General features: G+C 33.4%; 3 protein-coding genes across 6 annotated transcripts; 1 reads left to right on the top strand and 2 right to left on the bottom strand.

Annotated features, from left to right (window-relative positions):
• Positions 1-4,224: 4,224 nt before the first annotated feature.
• Positions 4,225-9,190, top strand: LOC7484589 (formin-like protein 2). The gene is made up of 4 exons (XM_024588229.2): positions 4,225-6,459; positions 6,593-6,795; positions 7,559-7,803; positions 8,093-9,190. The coding sequence occupies exons 1-4, from the start codon at positions 4,835-4,837 to the stop codon at positions 8,906-8,908; spliced, it is 2,889 nt and encodes a 962-aa protein (XP_024443997.1). The 5' UTR covers positions 4,225-4,834; the 3' UTR covers positions 8,909-9,190.
• A 176-nt stretch (positions 9,191-9,366) lies between these two features.
• Positions 9,367-13,362, bottom strand: LOC7472537 (acyl-coenzyme A thioesterase 2, chloroplastic). Of its 3 annotated transcripts, XM_024588230.2 has the most exons (6): positions 12,430-13,359; positions 12,087-12,264; positions 11,891-11,935; positions 10,627-11,096; positions 10,120-10,248; positions 9,367-9,707 (listed from the first exon to the last, which is right to left on the bottom strand). In XM_024588230.2, the coding sequence occupies exons 1-6, from the start codon at positions 13,162-13,164 to the stop codon at positions 9,555-9,557; spliced, it is 1,710 nt and encodes a 569-aa protein (XP_024443998.1). In that variant the 5' UTR covers positions 13,165-13,359; the 3' UTR covers positions 9,367-9,554. The 3 variants fall into 3 exon arrangements, with proteins under 3 accessions (XP_024443998.1, XP_002323914.2, XP_024443999.1); XM_002323878.4 differs by lacking the exon at positions 11,891-11,935 and having other exon boundaries at positions 12,430-13,357; XM_024588231.2 differs by lacking the exons at positions 9,367-9,707; positions 10,120-10,248 and adding an exon at positions 10,271-10,475 and having other exon boundaries at positions 12,430-13,362.
• A 1,238-nt stretch (positions 13,363-14,600) lies between these two features.
• On the bottom strand, positions 14,601-19,547 carry LOC7484590 (BTB/POZ and TAZ domain-containing protein 3). Of its 2 annotated transcripts, XM_024589443.2 has the most exons (7): positions 19,299-19,546; positions 19,101-19,198; positions 17,613-18,003; positions 17,117-17,247; positions 16,580-16,886; positions 15,419-15,732; positions 14,601-14,907 (listed from the first exon to the last, which is right to left on the bottom strand). In XM_024589443.2, exons 3-7 carry the CDS (start codon positions 17,952-17,954, stop codon positions 14,778-14,780), a joined length of 1,224 nt encoding a protein of 407 aa, XP_024445211.1. In that variant the 5' UTR covers positions 17,955-18,003; positions 19,101-19,198; positions 19,299-19,546; the 3' UTR covers positions 14,601-14,777. The 2 variants fall into 2 exon arrangements, with proteins under 2 accessions (XP_024445211.1, XP_002323915.2); XM_002323879.4 differs by lacking the exon at positions 19,101-19,198 and having other exon boundaries at positions 19,199-19,547.
• Between the last annotated feature and the right edge of the window lie 1,941 nt (positions 19,548-21,488).

The raw sequence follows: 21,488 nt of genomic DNA, 5'->3' as shown, positions 1-21,488 counted from the left end.
TAAATTCTTCTGTGATAATTTCCAGTTTTGATAAACCCTACAACTCCATGAAATAGACGGTAATTGCAGGTCAAAATTCAAGAGGCATAGACGATATGATCCATGTCATGAAGGGTTCTAACATATTTAACATTTATTTATTTATTTTTGCTTTTAAGACACGAGATAGAATTATTTAAAAACCGCTATTATTATCCTAAATATTTTGAATATTCAACTTAAAAATATTAATTTTTTTATGATAAAAAATATTTTCAAATAGTTTATATATTACTCCAATTAAATTTTTTAAAAATAATTCTAAGGGCTCACCCCCACATTTACCAGATATGTTTAAAATAATTTAATAAATATTTCTCTCAAACCATTGATAATTTATGTATTTTTCAATTATTTATAATATCTTCCATTTAAAATGTTTGAAAATAAATATTTTAAAAAATTAAAAGTCGTTAAAAAGTGATTTTCAATGAAAACTAGCAAGATGACATGGATGGGTCACTTGAAAAGAAAAAATGGATGGGTCCATTGTTTATCCATCTTTTATTTTTTATTTAATATTAAGAGCATTTTCGAATTAGTGTGTGTGTTGATTTAAATCAAAATCCGGTCTTAAAACGAGTTCTACACTTCTAAACTAAACTAATTAGGTGTCCGGTCACATGTCACCTTTTTGTGTCACTTTAGGTAACTAGCATCCTACTATTATATTTAGGAATAATAATTGAGCCTGAATTTGATAGATATTTATTGTCACTGCAACTCTTTCTTAGTTTATTAATTTATAAATTTTAAGATTTATTTTGTTGAGCATGAATAGTGTCTTAAGTTGTGTTTATTTCTGTTGTTGCCATATTGTTTTCAAAACAATGTTTTTTTTTATAAAATATTATTTTAATATATTTTTGATCTCAAATTATTTAAAAAAGCAATCACTACCACAATATCAAATACTATCTTAATTAAAAGAATCATGATACAGTGAAATACACTCACAATATTGTCTTATTTTTCTACTACGTTAAAAGTTAATTTGTGATACACGCGGTGTTGCGTTAACAGCACGTACTACTTTTATTTATTTTATTATACGTAAGTATTGATTTTTTGATTCACAATTATAATTTTCTCGATGTCAAAAAATACGTTAACAATACCTACACATTCATCCTTTTGCATTAGAAAAAAAATATACAACCCGTTGTGAATAAAGTAGAATAGACGCGCAAACACTTTTTTTTGCATTTGTCGACACATATAATTCTTCATTTATTTAATTAAATACATGTATAGCCCTATGTCATAACTTTTTATCTAATTATTAAATCAGACTCAAATATTTATAGAAAATTTCCGGAAATTACTTTCCTTATAATAGCATCTTTTGCGCTTCATAAGCTATCAAATCATGAGATATAAAAACTCTAACCCCGGGGTCTTGGTTTGGGCTAATTTTGATTTTTTTTTCTCAGATTTCACGCATTGTTCTAGATTTTATAATTATTTTTTTTATTTTGTTTTCTAGTTGAGATAGGGTTCCTGACTTAATTAAACTCTTATAAACCTTATAAGAAGAAAGACTTAATCAATATTAATTTTTTAAGAGGGAATAAATGGGAGTTTGTAATTAATATCTACAACCCTTTTTTCTTATTAAATTTTTATATTTTATATTTAATTGTTGTCTTTAGTTTCGGGCAAATCATGAAATAAGCCAAGTGAAAAAAACAATTTATAGAAAATGAATGTATTCTCGCTCCATATCTACTTGAAGTATAGAAAATCTTGCTATTCGAATAGCATTCCATGCCAAGAGTTTTGGATTGATCCGCTTTCCTCATTCTCTCTCTATATATAATTTAATATTTTCACAAGGCATTTAAAATATCAAAACGATCGAGGATTATTAATTAAATATTTTTTTAAATAAAAAAAAGTATTTTAAAAAAACAAATGATGACTAGAGTTAAAAAATGATAAATATTATAAATTTAATCTTATACGAGAAGGGTTTATACGAGAAGGGTAAATAAGACAAGTTCATGTCAAAATCTCTCTCTGTCTCTGTTTTATATATATATATATATATATATATATATAATTAATGAACCCTAATCCAAAAGAATTTTTAAAATGTCTTAATTAATGAATAATGATTGTGAGTTAATGATGTATCAATAACAATAAAGTAGTTAATTAATAATTAGACACAAGAGAGACATAAGGCGCAAACAAAAATGTACTCGCCACCAATGGGCCTCAACCCATGGTGATTTACGTAAATGTCATAGAAACCATGTCGGCTATAATTCGAATAATAAAATATTTTTTTATATTATTTTAAAATGTTTTAAAATAATATTTTTTATTTTTTAATTTAATTTTGATATAACTATATTAAAAAAAATTAATTAAAAAAACATAAATGTACTATAATTCCAAACATTCTTCGACATTTCATCTATTTAGGGGTGTTTGAAAATGTAATAATAGTTGTTTTTAAAAGTATTTTTTTAAAAAAATATTAAAATAATATATTTTTTATTTTTTATAAATTATTTTTAACAATAATACATCAAAAACAATCTAAATAAATATTAAAAAATAAAAAAATAAAAAATAATCTCGTGAAAGAACAATGAATCTGCACCAAGGAAAGATTAATCCAGCAAGTGCACAGTAAACCACATGGCGTGGAAAGAAACCAAAAAATATCCAGCTGGATTCCAGTGTTCCCTCCTCAGTCGTACCCTCTGTAAAAAGAATCAAGGCCGAAAGCAAAACCTTTTCTCCCACAAAGAGTGTGAAAGAGAGCTCTGCTTTCTCATGATACCCCTCCTTTCATTGGTGTGTTTAGCAATGTATTTTTGAAATGTCTTTTAAAAAAATTTAAATATTTTTATTTTTTTAAATTAATATTTTTTTAATATTTTAATATTTTTTTAATAAATTTTAAAATAAAAACACCTTAAAAAAACTGTTATTCCACTTTTAAACGCATTCACTTTCACTGTACGGCAATCGGTACCTATATGTTATTGTCTAAACGTCGTCGTGTGTGCAGGAAATAAGAGGGGTAGAGCTGCATAATGGAGCTTGTCAGGTTTTGCATGATCATGAACAGGTCACATCATCTGTATCTCACTTGTTTGATCTGATTTACCTAATAAAATTTGGCCACGTTTCATATTAATGGTTTGAAAATGATATTCCAGCTTCTTCTTTTTATTTATTTAGGGAGAAACTTATTGTGAGTAGAGTTAGTTTTTTTTCTAAAAAAAAGTGTAAATGTTATTTTTTTTATTATACTTGTAAAAAATAACATTTAATAGATACCATATTTTTAAAATGTGATAAAATAAAAATATATTATTTTATTAATTTTTTGAAATGGTGTTATTCGGTTATTTTTTTAATTTATTGTGCTATTTTTTTTAAAAAAACTGTTTTTCACTTGTTTTCGTGTGTTTGATTATATGATGCATGCTATTTTTAATTAAAAATATACTAAAAAACTATTAAAGAATATTAATTTGATATTTTATTATGTAAAAAATAATTTAGAAAATGATTTTAAAACCAGGATAAACTATAAAAATAAATCCTTCGGTCATGTTTGGTATTGTGGTCCAATTACATTTTTAAATATATTTTTAGCTTCAAATTAATTTTTAAATATTTTTAGATCATTTTGATATTAAAAAATAAATTTTAATAAATTAAAAAAATATCTTGATATATTTTCAAGTAAAAAAAAATAAAAAACAATATTTACTACACTTTCAAATATACTCTTTTCTGATATACGGGTATCTTCACTTATTAATACTATTTCAAAAAGTAATATTAATAAAAAAAACAAATAAAATATAATTTATAAAAAAATAACTTGATACACAAACATAATATTTTAAATAGTATTTTAATTTTTAATGTTTTTTAATTAGGATATATATATATCAAACTTATTAGTTCATTAATTTTTTAAACTATGTTAATTTTCTTAAGAAAATAATTCTACTGATGAGATGATAGTTCTGTCAGAAATCTAACATCCACATGACCAAAATACAAAGCTTGCAAACAAAATCCCTACAATAATGATACATAATTTACAAAATATCAAAGTGTCAGTCATTTTAACCTCTAGGGGTATCTCCTCCTCAACTCCACCTGGATTCCCACCTTGCTACTGTCATCTTCTTCTCGATCTAGAGATGCAAAAAAAAAAAAAAGTGAAAATGAAAAGGCTATAATGGGGTTTGTGCTGCTGTTTTGTCTTGAAATTCCAAACTACCATTCCAATTTCCTCCTACTGCTCCCTCCTTTCCCCACCATGTAGTAGAAGTACCCTCTCTCGCGCTCTCCCTCTCCTTGATTCTCCCACACAGTGAGTGAGGACATTCTCTTCTTGGACCTCACGTTTTCTGAACTGTGTGAGTGTCTTGTTTCTGCAACAGTGTTCCAATCTCAAGTTCAAGAACTTGCCCGTCTGTCTAGCTTCTTGAGTCACAAGCTGTTTCTGTCTATCAAGAAGCACTGTGCTCTCAGTCTTCTTCACTCTTTCTACCTGCCTGCCTGCTCTTCTGTGTGGAGAATCCCAATCCAAGAACTGAACTTTCTTCACTGTCTCCCACAACAATACCTCAAGGTTAATGCTTTGTTTCTTGTTCTCTCTACAATTTCAAGCCTTCCCTCTCCCTCTCTCATTGGCCCACGACCCCCACCACATTAACTTCGTTTCTTTCTTAATCTTGCTACTTCTCTGGTTTTAGAGAGAGAGAGAGAGAGAGAGAGACATAACATCGTGTGTGTCTAAGTGCGTCTTTACTTTATGTTTAATTACCTTCAAAAACATACATTGATGGCCACTACTACTAGTGCTAGTGTTACAGTAAATATTATCCTCCTCCACCTCCTCCTCCATCTTCACTTCACTACCACAACCTCCACCACTCACCACCGACACCTCCTCCACCAACCCTTTATCCCATTAACCCCCTCCATTACACCAACACAGCCTCCCTCCTCGTCTCCTCAACCCCAACCCAAATATCCTTTCACCGCCACCCCCAGCAACAACAACAACAGCAACCACAGTAACCCACAAAAGCCCTTCTTCCCTACCCTCCCTTCACCTCCACCACCTCCTCCTTCCGCTCCCACCCTATCAACTTTCCCTGCTAACATCTCCTCCCTCCTTCTCCCCCACCAATCCTCCTCTCCTCACCACAACCTCATTATTGCAATTTCCATCTCCCTCTCCCTCCTTTTTGCTGCCCTCTTAGCCTTATTTTCAGCCTTCTTCATCTATTCTCGCAGAAAAACCCAGCCTTTTAGCCCTCAAAAGGGTTCAAGATCAGAAAATCTCCGCCTTTATCCTCAGAACACTATCCCTTCAGATGGTTCTCCTAAACCTCCGAAGCTCCCACACCGTCCTGGTGTTGTAAGCACAAGCTCAGAGTTCCTTTACTTGGGCACATTAGTGAACTCTCGAGCTGGCATTGATGATCCAGACAAGCTAACTTCATCCAACAATACTGGTCTTAAGATTGGTGTTTCCTCGTCATCTTCTTCACAGTATCAAAAACTTGGGTCTCCTGAGCTGAGACCGTTGCCTCCATTGCCTAGACATAATTACACACCAACTTATAGAAGTGGTGAAGTTCTTGTTAGTTCTAGTAAAGAAGAAGATGAAGTTGATAGAGATACTGACGAGGAAGAAGAGTTCTTTTCACCAAGAGGGTCTTCTGGAAGGAAAGAGACTAGTCATGAGAGTCCAGTTCGTGTTGATTCAAGTTCTAGAAGAGAGATTCAAGGAGAGGTTTTTGGGTCTAGAAGTTTTAATTCAAGGACTGCTTCATATCCAGAATCAAACTTTTGTTCTCCATCAAAATCTGTGTCCAGCAGTGTGTCTCCAGTATCGAATTCTAGCCTTAGAAGCGGAGAATCTAAGTCTCCTGAAACTATAATCAGTTTTCCTGCTCCGGTTCAGTCCATTAAGCGATCCTCGCCACCCATTTCTTCATCATCATCAGGGAGAGATTCAGGGGAGATGCAGAGTTCTTTGGAGCGAAATCTGGATTTTTCGGGACAGAATGAGCAGGTTCCAGTGAGGATAGAGAGTGCTAGTAAACAATTTGTGCCAGTAAAACTGCCACCACCGCCTCCACCACCTCCACCACCACGGTTTTGGGAGATGCCAATGGGGGTTAGAGTGACTCGGGAAATGAATTTGGGGAGTTCAGGGCCTCCAGTTCTCGTTACGCCTACAAGGTCTGTTTTAGTTCAAAATCATGCAATGCCAGTTTTTGCCAATGAGCAAATGCAAAGCAAAGGTAGTGTTGAGAGGAATGAGGAGAGTATGAAACCAAAGTTGAAGCCTTTACATTGGGATAAAGTTAGAGCAAGCTCGGATCGGGCTATGGTGTGGGATCAGATAAAATCTAGCTCTTTTCAGTGAGATACTTAAAAACCTTTTCAGCTTTTTGTTTATTTTTGAAGTTTCTTGATTTTGCGAGGAGTTACTTTCGTATTTGTTTGGTTAAGTTGAATGGTTTTGTAAGTTTGTAGAATGTGGTTTCTGTTGCAGGTTGAATGAGGAAATGATTGAGACACTTTTTACGGTGAATAATTCAAATTTTAACGTGAAGGATCACAATGGAAGGCGGCTATCTCTTCCATTGCTGAACCAGGAGAATACAGTACTTGATCCAAAGAAGTCCCAGAATATTGCAATATTGTTGAGGGCTCTTAATGTGACCATTGAAGAAGTCTGTGAAGCCCTTTTGGAAGGTAAAATCTGACGTAGACAATCTTGCTTTCAATTGTTAAGGATTGTCCACAAAAATGCATGGAAATTGGTAATGTAATAGCTGCCTGCATTATTGGAGTCGATCTAAGTTTAAAATACCTGCTTCACTATCTTTAACCATGTTTGGTTCCTACAGTTTTCTTATCTTTGGCTGCAAATTCCTACCTGTGTTAAAATTTCAAGATCTCTAGGCTTGAGGTTGCCACATATTAAGGGTTTTTGTTTTTGTGGGATCGAACGTGGTGATGTATCACTTCTCTTTGACCAGCAAACAGTGACAAACCTTTGGTAGCGGTGGTGCTTCTTTATGAAAGATTCTTAAATCAAGGTAGTTAAGGGACGCGTTTTAGACAAAGCTTATGCCTGCCACAATGCAATTTAAATGTTGAATGCTTTTAGCTAATGAACATTGTTTTATTGGTTGGTTAATTATAATTCTATTTGGTCCTACAGTGCTATATGGATTATCAAAAGTTGAGAAAGAATAGTCTCTTTTTATGACTTGGTGTTTCGTAGTGCAAATGTACTGCCTCTATTCATAGAGATATCTTATCTTTTCCCATCATAGCATTTCCCATCTTAGGCCAAAAAGCTAATCTTTGTTGAAGATAGGTAAAAAAGCTGCATGTTAATGCCTCCCTTTGCTTTCCAAAGAACACTAAGAACTGTATGGAGTGCGCCCGCGCGTACATTATTGATGAGAGAGAGCTATGCTGTTACTGAACCATTCTCTGCTATGAACAGGCAATTCAGATACTCTGGGAACAGAACTTCTTGAAAGTCTATCAAAGATGGCTCCGACTAAAGAAGAAGAATGCAAACTAAAAGACTTCAAGGATGAATCACCGTTCAAGCTAGGCCCTGCTGAGAAATTTCTCAAGGAAGTGCTTGATGTTCCTTTTGCATTCAAGAGGGTTGATGCAATGCTTTATATTGCGAGTTTTGATTCAGAAATTGAGTACCTGCGAAGGTCTTTTGAAACACTGGAGGTAAATCTTCATTCGGCTTGTAAATTTTTATGTTCTTTGATTTATATTAATACAAGGTAATATAGCTGATATTGAAAAGTAGGTACACTGTTCTGTTTCATGGTTGTTATAAACCTTGTTACCCTTCTACATGTCAAAATAATTTTTTTATTCACTTCTAATCATGTATTGTGGTGATCAAAAGGGCTCCATCACTAGATCTGCCAAAAATGCTAGAGCACATTTTTTCCGTTCATCATTTCCTGTTGCAGCAATCTTCCAGTTGCTTCTCATTTTTCTTTTTCTACAGGCAGCTTGTGAGGAATTGAAGAACAGCAGAATGTTCTTGAAACTTCTAGAAGCAGTGCTCAAGACTGGGAACCGCATGAATGTTGGCACCAATCGCGGCGATGCCCAAGCCTTCAAGCTTGACACACTCCTGAAGCTTGTTGATATTAAAGGCACTGATGGGAAAACCACACTCTTGCATTTTGTTGTTCAGGAAATCATCAGGTCTGAAGGTTCTCGTCTTTGTGGTACAAACCAGGATCAAACAGCTCAGAAAACTCAACAATCAGCATTCCAAGATGAAGTTCAGTTTAGGAAGCTTGGTTTGCAAGTGGTTTCAGGTTTGAGTGGAGAGCTTACCAATGTAAAGAAATCCGCTGCAATGGATTCAGATGTGCTTTGCAGTGAAGTTGCAAAACTTGCCGCTGGAATGACAAAAATTACAGAAGTTCTGAAACTAAATGAAGAAATTGTGTTGAAGGAGAGTAGCTGGAAGTTCTCAGAGTCCATGAATGGGTTCATGAAGAAGGCAGAGGAAGAAATTGTAAGGCTTCAAGCACAGGAAAAGGCTGCTCTCTCTCTGGTGAAGGAAATAACTGAGTATTTCCATGGGAACTCGGCTAAGGTAGAAGCTCGCCCATTCTGGATTTTTATGGTGGTGAGGGATTTTATTTCCATTCTCGATCATGTATGCAAAGAGGTTGGAAAGATCAATGAAAGAACCATATACAGTTCAGTCCGTCCCATGCCTTTAAATCCAACACTTGCACCAGTTTTTCCAGGACTTGTTGGAAGGCTTCACGATGGTTCTTCTGACGATGAAACTCCATCATCTTGATAAGTCTAACTCCGGGTGATTCTGTGGAATCTCACTGGGATGCTTACCTGAAATTGGTGGTGCTGGCAGCAGGCTGTTTGAATTGAGTTTCTGCATCTAGCCATTACCCTTTTTTAGGTTGGCCACATGTTTTGTATCTAAACATATGCTTTACAAGATTTTGGATTTGTCTACTTTGTATGTAACATACCGAAGGGATTATGTCAGGTAATAATGTAGTCAAGTCAGAATAGTCGGATCTATCATGTAAATTAGAAGCTGAAAGCATGGTCAAATTTTTCACATCTTGTCAAGGCTAAATTTTGTTTTTTGAGTCGAGGAGACGTTTAAGTCAGGTATGGGATGAAGATTACTTCCAATAGGGTTAAGTAACAAAGCATCATTCGCAATGCATGTTCAGACAGCATCAAATTGCCTGAGTGCGTAGCCAGGACCCTTAAGAATTTATGTTCAGATGGTGAAGTCCAACCTTGTGTGGTTTATTATCTGTACAAAGAAATTGTACATGTGGTTTATTAAGATGCTAATGAATCCAAACATCATTGCTTATTTACGCTCAAGCTATCCAAGCCTACCAAAAAAAGAGGAAGACTGCCGCCATTTTCACCCCCCTCTGCTTCTTTTCCAGACAACAGGGAGATTTATTTCACGATTTTGCAATCTGGGAGTTTTCAGAATCCATGCGTTCAAGAACTCGACGTGCTTCTTCTTCCGTAGCTGGAACAACATTCCGAATCCTCAATCCATCTTTAATGGCCTCATGAAGGACAGTGAATGTAAAGCAGAATTTGTTTGATACCTGTTCAAATCATGTGGCATACAAGGAAAAAAAATGATAAATTAATATGTATTCTAGCCATTTTAGCTCAGAATAGAAAATGAAAAGGAGTTGGAATTACATATTATGTACTAAACCATCCATTCAGTTATATGTTTGCGATTGTGAGCAGTAAATGACTGTTTTCGATAGGTTTACACCACTGAAAAAACATTTAGCGAGGGTTCCTCTTGCACCCATACAAGTTCTTTCATCATTGCTGACTTCCATTTGTTAACACCAAAATTGAGTGTTCCCTTTTTATCTAACAGCAAAATGTTTTTTTACAACAAATAGCAAAACACTCTCAAGTTTCTTTTATTTTTGGTCACACTATGGGGAGGAGCGAACTGCGGAACTATAACAAAGAAACGTGAGGAATTCAGATACTCACCTCGCTAGACCTTAGCTCAGGCCTTGTAACATGAGCAACAACTTCCACGTTAATCAGAGGTTCAGCTGGGTTCTCGACTTCTGTGTACAAAATGCAAGACTTCAAGCGAAGGAAATTTCCAACATCCACCTGCATCAGCGAAAGGAATTATGGAATCCCATAAGCTTAAAATATAAAGTTCACAGAATTGCTTGTCCAACTATTCAATCTTCATGGACATGAAAAGCTGAAAGAGGTATACTGAAGCAGTTTTTTTTGTTGAAATATCTTCCTATTTTAGGAGCTCCTAAATCTAACTTCATCAGCACTTATAAACACCGCAAACGCTGATAATGTTCTCCTACAATGCCATGTCCCTGGCCAAAGATAGCTGTAAGAAATCAAAGAAAGTGAAATGCCCTCCAAAGATCCAGGAAATTGAGTTCTAAATCTGTTCCAAAAGGTGGTTGTAAATAGTTGTTCCACATTGTGTGAAAGATATAACTAAGCAGAGGGGTTGGTACTTACAGGTCTGAAGAAATCAACATGATCAACTTCAACAAAGAGTGGTGCTGCACCAGCAAATGCATAAGCATTCGAGAAGGCCAGTTCAAATGCCTTGCGCATCAAAAACCCTCCAAAAATACGACCATGAATGTTCCTTTGCTGTGGCTGACAAATAAAAGTGTTCTCATGACGAGTATCTTGTATAAGAATGCTATCTCTGTCTGCCAATGCTGGCATGTCAATGAAAACCCTCCCTTCAGACAACAATGCATTGAGCCTTTCCATATCCTCATTCTCAGAATCCCTTTTCTTTTCCGCTTTCTTCTTTTTCCTCATCTTGTTTCTTTCTTCTGCTTCTTCCCAAAGCAATTTCTCTTTATCAGTTTCAGGTGAGATCTGGTTAACAAGAGCTGATTTTCCTGTCTTTGCATCACGAGCGACAAATGTGAAATTTGCTACAAGAGCAACTGCATCTGATGGATTGGTGGCCCCTGATAAACAAGTTCCCATTAAAAATCACTTCCAAGAATTGTACTCAGAACTTTTTGAAAAAGATACGAGTAAGAAAACATCAAGTGGATTGAACTTGAAAAGCAGCCTGTGATAGCAGTACATCACTAAAAGATGCTATTATTGGAAGGCCAACAATGTTCGTATGAGATTAAATGCAAATTAACTAGACGTTGATTTGTGCTTACTGGCAAGGATGGGATTTTTCTGAGAATATTATTAGGCGCAAAGCAACATATTTAATGCTTACATAGAAGTACTGGGAAGAGCACACTTGTTTTACAGAAATGAAAAATGCCATAATCTAAAATAAAAAGGGCAAGCTGCTTTTCCATCCTAAAAGTGCATGGGAAAGGAAAAATGCTTCAATAAAGAGGATATTTTTCAAAGCCAACAAACAAGAAAATCTAGGGTCCCTTCACATAAAGTTCCCCAAACAAAAATCAACCTTTGCAACACAGGGTTAGGAAAAAAAGGGGAAAGAATCAACTCAGTAAAAAATTCTGCAGAAGAACTGCTTTTGAAAGTGTGGACAAGTACTTTGGACTTTATGAATTCAATATTAACAAGCAAAACCTACGACCACTTTTAAGCTGATTCGACTTGCAGTAAACTCTCTTTGCCAGCAGAACATTGCATTGATAGCCTATAATTTGGACCTTAATGCATGGACCTCAAAAAGCAATATGAAAGAACACCAGTTATTTCCCGCTGCAAAGCTTTCATCAGCAGAATGGGTACATTCAGCTCCCACAAGTTCCTCCACAAATTATACCTTTCATGCTAGGATTGTAACTCATTTCTAGTTCCATCTTCTCTGCTGATAAACACTCGTATCGAAATGAAGTGAAGTATGAAGAGCAGGGACATGCACACAATAAATTATACATGAGATCTAGTAATCTACAATCAAATCACAGCCGAGATTGTAGAGGAAAGAACAAAAGAAACACCATTTATTACTAGAGTACCTTCAGTGGGCTGAATCACTTCCATCTGAATCTCCATGGATGACCTCCCAACCCATGTAACAGCACCAACTATAGTCAAATCAGCATCAACAAGGATTGGTTTTTTCAAAACTATCCTATCAACAGAAGCAGTGACCAATAGCAAAGGCCTAGTTGAGCCATCATCATTGCAGCAATGCTGGTCCACAAGTGAAATATTGGTCAAAACAGAAAACCAAATATAAACTCAATAGGCAAAAAGAAACGAAACTCTAGATCATATCAGCTACTGGGAATGGTTCAAACCTATCTCAAACATTACCTATCAAACTTTAAGCAAACACAAAATCAAAATCCTATGTACCTTATAGGAAATGGTTCCAGCAAGAGCATCAAGATCTTCAACCAACTTCCCCATTCTAATCTTATTCCATGGATTCCTATACTGCTCTCTAAGTATAAAATCAGAAGAAAACTTATAACAAATGCTAGTCCTGCTCTTTGATGGACTTTTCGCAACCAATTCAGTCTCTGAAGTCCCAGAATCATTAGGCTCCTCAAAAATCCTTGATCTTGCTTCCCATAAGGCATTAGACACAGGAGAATGGTACATTCCAGGCCACAAACTAATTGGTTTTCTCATAGAAGACCCTGCATCAATCGGCTGTGAGTTCTCCCCTGACACAGCATTTTCCGGGTTTGGATTTTCACTTGAAAAGGCCCTTCTTTGAATGAATTTACTAGAGATTGGATCATGAAATATAACTTTAAAGACGGGTTCTTTGCCAAAATGAGATCTTGAAAGCGAAAAAAACGAACTTGAACATGAAAACAACCTCGTTTGGCTAGACAACAAAGTACTTGAAGTGGGTTTTAGTTTGTGTAGTGAATTGAACAAGAGGGTATTGGTTTGTCCATTGTTGGAGTGATGTTTTTGTTGGTTTCTTGAAAATGGAAAGTGGGTGTTGGTGGTCTCATTGAAGTGGGGTTTTGGTGCTGGAGGCCGATCAAGAGAGTAAGTGAACTGTGATGAAAGGGCTTTGTGGAGTGATGATGATTTAGGGTTAGGTTCAAGGAGTGATTTTCTCAGTGGTCTCATGATTCAAGATTGAGCAGAAGGTTTTGGATTCTTAATTTGGAGTGAATTAAGGAACCATATAGATGGCTGCTTGTACTCAGCAGTTGACTGGATTATCTGAATGCTGGGAGTTTGACCAGATGATTCACCAGGGGAATTTCTTGGGGAATATTTCTAAATATTCAGTTGGAATCTGCTAAGAGCAGTCAGTGGAAAACCCTTTGTCCTTGTATTAGTATCAGTTATTAATCCTGTTCGATAAATTTACTCGGCAAATACTCTATTCAATTATAATGCTGTTCGTTTTTTTTTCTGGTAAATATTATTTTTTTTAAATATTATTTTTAAAAAATATAAATTATTTTTTAATATTTGATAATATCATGAAAAATAAATTAAAAAAAACTTTCTAATGTTTGGTTATGTGATGAAAAATAACTTATTAATATTAATATATTTTTTTTCAAGTTTATTAAAATAATAAGAGACAAATCTTACAAATTAAAAAGTTGAATGAAAATAAAATTAAAAAAAAATTTAATTTCATAAATTATCTCAAATAAAATAAATAATAATCAAAATAATAGAGATCAAATCTAATAGATAAAAAAATTAAAAGATGATGAAATTAAAATAATAATAATTACAATATCATCAATTATTTCAAATAAAATAAGTAACAATCAAAAGAATGAGGACAAAATTTGATAGATAAATGATATAATCAGTAAATAATATAACATTTCTAAATTATTCACAATTTCTGAAAAGTATTTTCCGCTCAAAATAAAAAAAACACTTTCCTGGAAATCAAGACAAATTTTTCTTTGACTGGAAAGTGTTTTTCGTTGACCAGTTTTTCTAATGACAAACAAATACAAGAAAGTTTGGAAAGTGCCAGAAAACTACTTTCCGTAAAACAAACAGACTCTAATCTTAATTCAGTTTTAATTTGAACTTAATTAAGCTTTAATTTTTTCAGGTTTTGAAAATAATCTAAATGACTTAATTTACCAAACTTAACACGATTTAAATTCTACCGGATCAATTTTTTTTTAATAAAAACTATAATGATATCTTTTTAAAAAACCTGATCACCTGAGCTATAACTACGCTTTTAATACACCATATTGTTTTTTGATAGATATGAAATAATATGTTTGGCTTTTAAAATTATAATTCAAAAAGATAAAATTAAAAAAAATTATAAATTATAGTTTTTTATAATCAAAGTTTAACAAGAAAATTTTTGGTGAGACTCCTCCAAAATCATAAAGTGATTGGATTATAGTAAAACTCAATTTTGACTACATCTCACTACATTACCTAAGTTTCACGCTAATTTTCATTAACACTCCTATAAAATTATAAAGTGATTGGATTAGAGTAAAACATAATTTTGACCTCATAGAGTGTTTGTTTAGGTGGTAACTTTCACATTCAATTGAAACCACAAATTAAAGTTGTAAATAAAAAACTAAATATAGGGACTGAAATCATTTTTTGAAAAATACACGAGCTAAAATAAAACTTTTACAAAGCCTCCATTGCAATTCTAAAACTTTAAACAATGGCGCGGGTTTGTTGAATGGCATATTGTGATGAGGATACAAGGTTTGAGAGAAGTAATGGGGTCAGAATAAATCTACAGGGCGAGCTGAGAATGGCCCCAATGCGTTCTTTGCTGCTATTACTTTGCTGACCAGCAGTTTCCACTTAGCTTCGTCTTTCTTCGTTTGCTGCTGCATTTTTTCCTTGAAATGCCTATCAACAAGCAAAGAGCACATCATTATGATACTGCAGCATATGCTTTAAACTTGTCAACCTTAATTACTGACAAGTCTAAGAACATATCAGCTCAAGGCTGTGGCTTAAATCAAGCAAGAAGGATGTATAATCTAACCTTCAGTATAGTGATAAAACTAAAAACACAGAACAAATGAGACTGATGGGATTGATTCAACTACTAGTCCATGGTACTGTTTCACAACTACAATGCAGAAACTCGGACTAATCCAGCTCAATCTCATATATTTCCATGCCTTGAAACAATTTCTTGTGTAATAACACATTGGAGGACATATTTGGCCACTCAAATTCCATAATAAATGAGATAGCATTGTGGCAAGTATAAATGGTTTTTGAACTCTTTAGTTGTCCTCTTTTAGTTTCTAATTTTCCCTTTTGTTCAAGTTTCATATTCACTTAAATGGATTTTGAAACCCTGAAAATATAGGCATAGAGGCAAGATAATACATGGAAGTTCCATTCTCACCTACAAAGCGGGACCTTGCAGTAATCTGGGTCGTTGCACATGCGAGAATGCAGTTCAAGAAGCTGCCACATGCGTTTGCAGTGAACACAGCCCCTGGGAACCCGAGTCTTACAATTAGAGAAATGACGAACCAAGGACTCAAGTCCTTTGCAAGCAGGAAAGTTGCAGGGAACTTGGCTTCCTTTAAGCATTTTGTCACTAGGTCCAATTGTCCTACACCCGTCCCTGCATATGTGAAGGAGAGCCTCCATTGCTTCATACAGTTGCAAGTACACTTTTCTCTCTTCTATTTTCCTCAACCTCTCTTGTTTTCTCTGAAAAGAAGTGAAACTCAGATTCCATTATGTGAAATTGAACCAAGGAAAAGACTACAGCTTGTACCAGATAATGTAACATTGAATCATATACTAAAAATCATAACTCTGGATATGAATATTGATTTGAGGAAAAGAAAATGAAGAAATAAGGGTCCAGAAGTCAACAGTAATAGCAAGACCAACCAATTGCTACAGTAAATTCATGATAGCAAGTATCATTTGGACAGCTTCCTTTCCAAATCAAAAGGCAATTGGTTTACAAACATTCATTTGACTATCTAGAATAACAGGATTCTCATGCATAATAGGATTTAAGGCTTAAAAAATACAAGACTGGGAGACCTTAGTCAACATAACCAAGTAGTCATTCCACTGAGGAAACATGTTACTAGATTCAACCATAACCAAGTAGATATTCCACTGAGAAACATGAAGCTCAACTAAACCGTCACTACAGACTAGGATGAAGAACCTTTTCCTGATTGGCACCAGAAGGCATTCCACTGAGAAGCAATTTTTGTGTCTTAGACAACTTGTTCTCAAAGGGCCATCCATCATGTACCAGTGGTTAGTGTTAATGTTTCCCAAAAAGCTAAATTTACAGGATTCCAATTTTAATGCTTAAATTATGCATGTGAAGATTCACTAGTTGCTACTTCCTCACCTTGACGTGGAGTATAAAAATAAAAGAAACAAGAACCTTGCATGTGCTTGCTTTATAGCCCGTCATCTAAAGTCTAAACATGTGAAAATAACTCTGATTGCATGTAATTCTCAACAGCCTTTAAATGACTAGCTGCACATTCTATTCATTGTTTGCAACAAAGATCAGGAACTGACTTACCGAATCTGCTTCAACAACAGATTCTACAAGCTCTTGTTCGAGGGCAGGGTTAGCACGCTTCATAACTTTCCAACCTTCAGTTGATGATATAGTTTTCAAGTCCTTCACAACCATACGAACACAAATGAAGGAGAGTCGTGGTGCATTGCAGCTCCTTGCTAACTGAAGCACGTCTATCACATTTTCCTTGGTCAGATAATCCTGCTCCAGAAAGTCTATACAAACTCTTTTCAGTGATGGGATTGAGTATGAGTGTGATAAAACCATCAGATGGAGAACGAACTTCTTCATCTCATCCTCTTCATAGCTGCACTAGGATGTCAAGAATGAATATCTTTATTTAAATCTGACCACCTTGGAATAATGAAAAAATTATACAGAAAACTGAAAGGGAAACATTTTCATAGCCATCCGCTCCCAACAAAAAGTAACAAGAAGCATTTAAAAAGAATACACAACATTTTCTATTGCACCTGTGATACAGTACCAAAGAAAATTAATGATGATGAATACACGGTAAAGGATACTCAAATATACCAGGATGAGTACAAAAACCGGATGAACATGTAGACGGCTTCACAAGGTACACCAAGAATTTTGATGTATCTAATACCATCTTTAACTTTCGAACGCTGCAGGATATTCCCTAGCACAGGTGATGAAATACTCTGAAAAAGGAAAAGTTACAGCTGTAAACTTTCAGCCACCCCATTGGCCCTAAATTTTTTAATGATAATAATTCAACTTCAGGAAAAAGATTATGAATGTTGTTATTTGTACTGCCCTTTCTTCGTCTCAATTTAGAAAAGAAAACTTGCAACGGCACATCATTTTATATTCGGGAGGCACCAATATTGAAACACCCCTATGGATGCATCAGATTTAAAGAAAGAAACCTTTTGAAAGCAATCACCCATTTTATCTTTTATATTTAGAGAAACAAACAAAATTCCTTGACTCAAGCAGTTATCTTCGATGCAAACAATGATACTTCCAAGCAAGCAGATATGTTCGGGAAGTCTAATTAACTTACCAGAACATTGCAATGAGCTGGAATATACGATTTGCTATCAGTGATAATGTAGACATCTACACCATATGCTTCCTTGAATAGCCTGTCCCATGTATCTTTAATTTCCCGTGGCACAGAGCAAGTCTCTAAAATCCTTTTACAATTGTTGGCTGCTTTAGATGTTTTATTAGGATAAGGTGGTGGCTTGGGGATATTACAGGTATCAGACATAGAAGATGAGGGAGCTTCCAGCACATTTAAAACATTGGCTGATTTGATCTCCTCTATTTGCATATTGAAACATCCACCAAAAGATTCATTAGCAGCACAGAGCCAAGGAGAATCGACATCTGGTGAAGCCATAAGTTATTTATGGTTTCTGCTGAGTGAAAATAAAGTCTTGCTAGAAGATCTGCAAGAAAATAAAGAAACAAACAAGGTAAGTGTATATTGCAAGTGAACACCAAAAACAATTTAAATGAAATGTAGAAAGGGTTCATCAGAACCAAAAAAAGAAATAAAAAGGGGGGGGGGGTGTTTATTCAGCATTTACAATAAATATTAATTCTATGATGGTTGTGTATGAAACTAATCCAAATATATCCAAATTTATAAACCGGCCAAGTGTTGTTTCAGGATATTGTCATACATCTAACAATAGGTCAAGATTACTTCACAAGGAATGCCAAACTAAACAATATACAAACCTTAAGTTTAAGGTATTAGCGAAAAGGAAAAGAATCGTTGCAGAAATCCTTCCTAAGGACTTGTAGACCATTCACAAAGTTTCTTGAGATGTAAAATCAGAAATTCTTTGCTTGTAGTTGAGAAGTTTTCTCGTTTTTTATTACAATCTATTCTCAGAAATCTTCATCAATAATCAAGAACATAATAACTGTAAGGTCCCATAAACTTCCACATAGATTAAAGACACAAAACATGCAAAATCTTTTTACTTTTCTATATTCAGTATAAACAAGAAAGAATCGAAAAGCATTTGGTCATCTAAGTAGAAAAGAAAATAATAGAATAAAGAATAACATGGTCTAAACATGATTATAAAATAAAGGTACAAAGAATAAAGAAAGCATCATGGACTAATTATGATTAAAATAACATAATTCGTTTAATAAAAAGTCTAAACTTTTTCAATATCCATTCAACTCTCCATAAGCAAACACAAAGCATATCCACCAAAAATTGTTCAAAAAGAACAAAACCCAGATCCAAAAATCCTAGCTTTATGCACTTCAGCTCTCACAAACAGCTGAAAATAAGAAAAAAGTAAACTAAAAATTGCACTTTCTCATACACAGAAGAAAATAAATTAAAAAAAATGCTAAACAGAAAATTCAAACATTATCATCAAAAAGAAAAAAAGAAAAAAAAATATCATAACAACAATAAGAAATGAACATCTGAGTCTTCTAGAATTGTTTCTTCATTTTCTTTTCCTAGAATTTTCTCAGCAACCAAACAGAACAAAAAAAAATGTTACCAGTATCATACCTTTAATGAAACAGCAAATCTTCTCCAAAAAAGTGGAAGATTTGTCTGAAATACACTATACAACTTGTATATACGCTATCACTGTATCACAAAAGTACCTGCCAAAAAAAATTCAGGCCACAATCCGAACTCAATCTTTATAAGTACTTTTTCTTCAAAGGTTTAATCTTCCAGCCAAATGATTCAACAAAAACTTACAAACCCAGTATTTTTTTTCACAGAAAAAAGTCAGACAAATGAGGAAGATAACTTCTTGATCATGTGGGGATGAAAGGAATGAAATTAGTTATAAGAAGCAAGTTCTTATAGTATACTGAGCTCAGAGCGAGATAGAGAGAGAGAGAGAGAGTTAAAAAGGGCTACTGTGGGGGCGCAGAAAGAAGAGGAGTGGGAGGAATAAAGCAGAGAGCATAGAAGAGACGTGTTCCTATAACAAGAGGCACAAATGGTGTGCTAATTTCTTCTTTATTGAGGAATTTGGACAGACTTTGAGGTTTTATTTTTTTGTAAGAAAAGAAAATATTTTACTTTTGATTTTATTATCAGATATCTTTCAGCAAATTTTTCATATCATGATAAGTTATTTTATTATAAAGCAAAAAACAAATCATTCTATTAAATCAAGAGTTACCCATCAATCTAAGGCAATTATCTTTTTATCAAGAAAATATCATTTTTAAAATTCTTAATGTTGATTTAGTTAAGTTATATTGGATTTAACTACATCAACTAAATCATAATTCAACTTGTTAAAATAATTAAATTTAATTAAATAAATATTTTTTCTTATTTAATTTTAATCTTGACCTATATTAAGCTCTGTGTTGTGATTTTCTTAAATAGTTTTATTAAGCTAAGCCAAATTTAGTAACTATATAATAGATCTGTTATATTATTTAATATAAGAATATATCAAATTCATATATTTATGAAAATTTTTATTTTTGAGCTTCTTTGTAAATTCAATCTCTTTTTCTTTATTCTATTTCTAAAAGTAGCTTAATTAGCTTAAGAGGAATGTTAATTGCAATTTTAAGTAATGTATTTCAAGAATTAATTCATGCAATTGAAATCTTAATGAGATGCAATTAAATATATAGGTTAGTTTTGGATCAAATAAGTCCTTTTATTTTTGAAAGAAGGTTGGCAATTTTGAAGATTTTGGAAGGTCCATTAATTAAGATAGCTATTCGAGGAAAGATTATCATTTTGGCATTATTAAATGTGATAATATATGGAATAACTGTTTTTTTTTAATATATATATATATATATATATATATATATATATATATATATATATATATATATATATATATATATAGTCATCGTGTGTGTGTGTGTGTGGGCGCGCACGCACACACGCACGATGACTATGTATTTGAAATATGGAATATTTCAAGCAAGTCCATATAGAGAGGGGGGAGTGATTGTTTAATCTGTTAGCTTCTAAGACCCATAATTTATGACGTCATAATTTGGAGTACAGGGCATTTGGATGATTAAGGCAATGTTATTAAACACAATTTAGCTTTATGGATTATTGAAATATAATAATATGTTAATCTGACTGTGATTAAAATTAAATTTTAAAAAATTAATAAAATAGAGATAATCTTGTTTGATATGGTTAACCTGGTGGATTAATTTATAATTCGATTGATTTGATCAAAACTTGATTTAGTTTTTTTTAATTTTGATATAATATTATTTTAAATTAATTAAAATCAAATCATATTAACTTATCTAACCTGTAACTTATATCTTGACTATATCACAAATGCTTTTAATAACTTAGCTCGAAAGAAACAATTGTTTTATTATGTAGAATATGATAAGCAATACGTTCAACAAGATTAGAATAAATAAATAAATGGAGAAAATTGCTAGAAAAATATGAAACATCCAAATTCAAAAGGTGATACAAATATTGTACCAAAATTAGATTAAAGATGTTAGGGAGGAACTTCGAAACTGTTTAAACCATTAGACAATTTGATCTCTTGCCTTTTAAAATTGTTATTCTTTAGACAATTTGATTCAGAACAAAGAAAACATAGGATGGGAAAAAAAATCAAGAAATATTATGCACACAAGACAAGCTATAAAGTGAAGAGATGTTAGGCTTGGCTTTTGTAAAAGCTAACATTAATTATTATTAATTAAAAAAATGGTGAGTTTACCGTGCACCCTACATAAAGTACTATTTATTCCAATAGTTTTTATTTTTATTTTTTTATCTATTTTTTTTAATTTTATTCTTTAATATTTGATTTATTAAAAATTAAGTTTTATGATTTGTTATGGCTTGTTTTCTATATGGTTATTTTAGTCTCATGACTTATATCGTAGGTTTAGTGAGTTAACTCGGTTGACTTGATTTTTTGTT

This window comes from Populus trichocarpa, chromosome 17 (assembly GCF_000002775.5).
Source record: "Populus trichocarpa isolate Nisqually-1 chromosome 17, P.trichocarpa_v4.1, whole genome shotgun sequence".
NCBI classification, from domain to species: domain Eukaryota; kingdom Viridiplantae; phylum Streptophyta; class Magnoliopsida; order Malpighiales; family Salicaceae; genus Populus; species Populus trichocarpa.
This window is presented reverse-complemented; position numbering and strand designations above follow the sequence as displayed.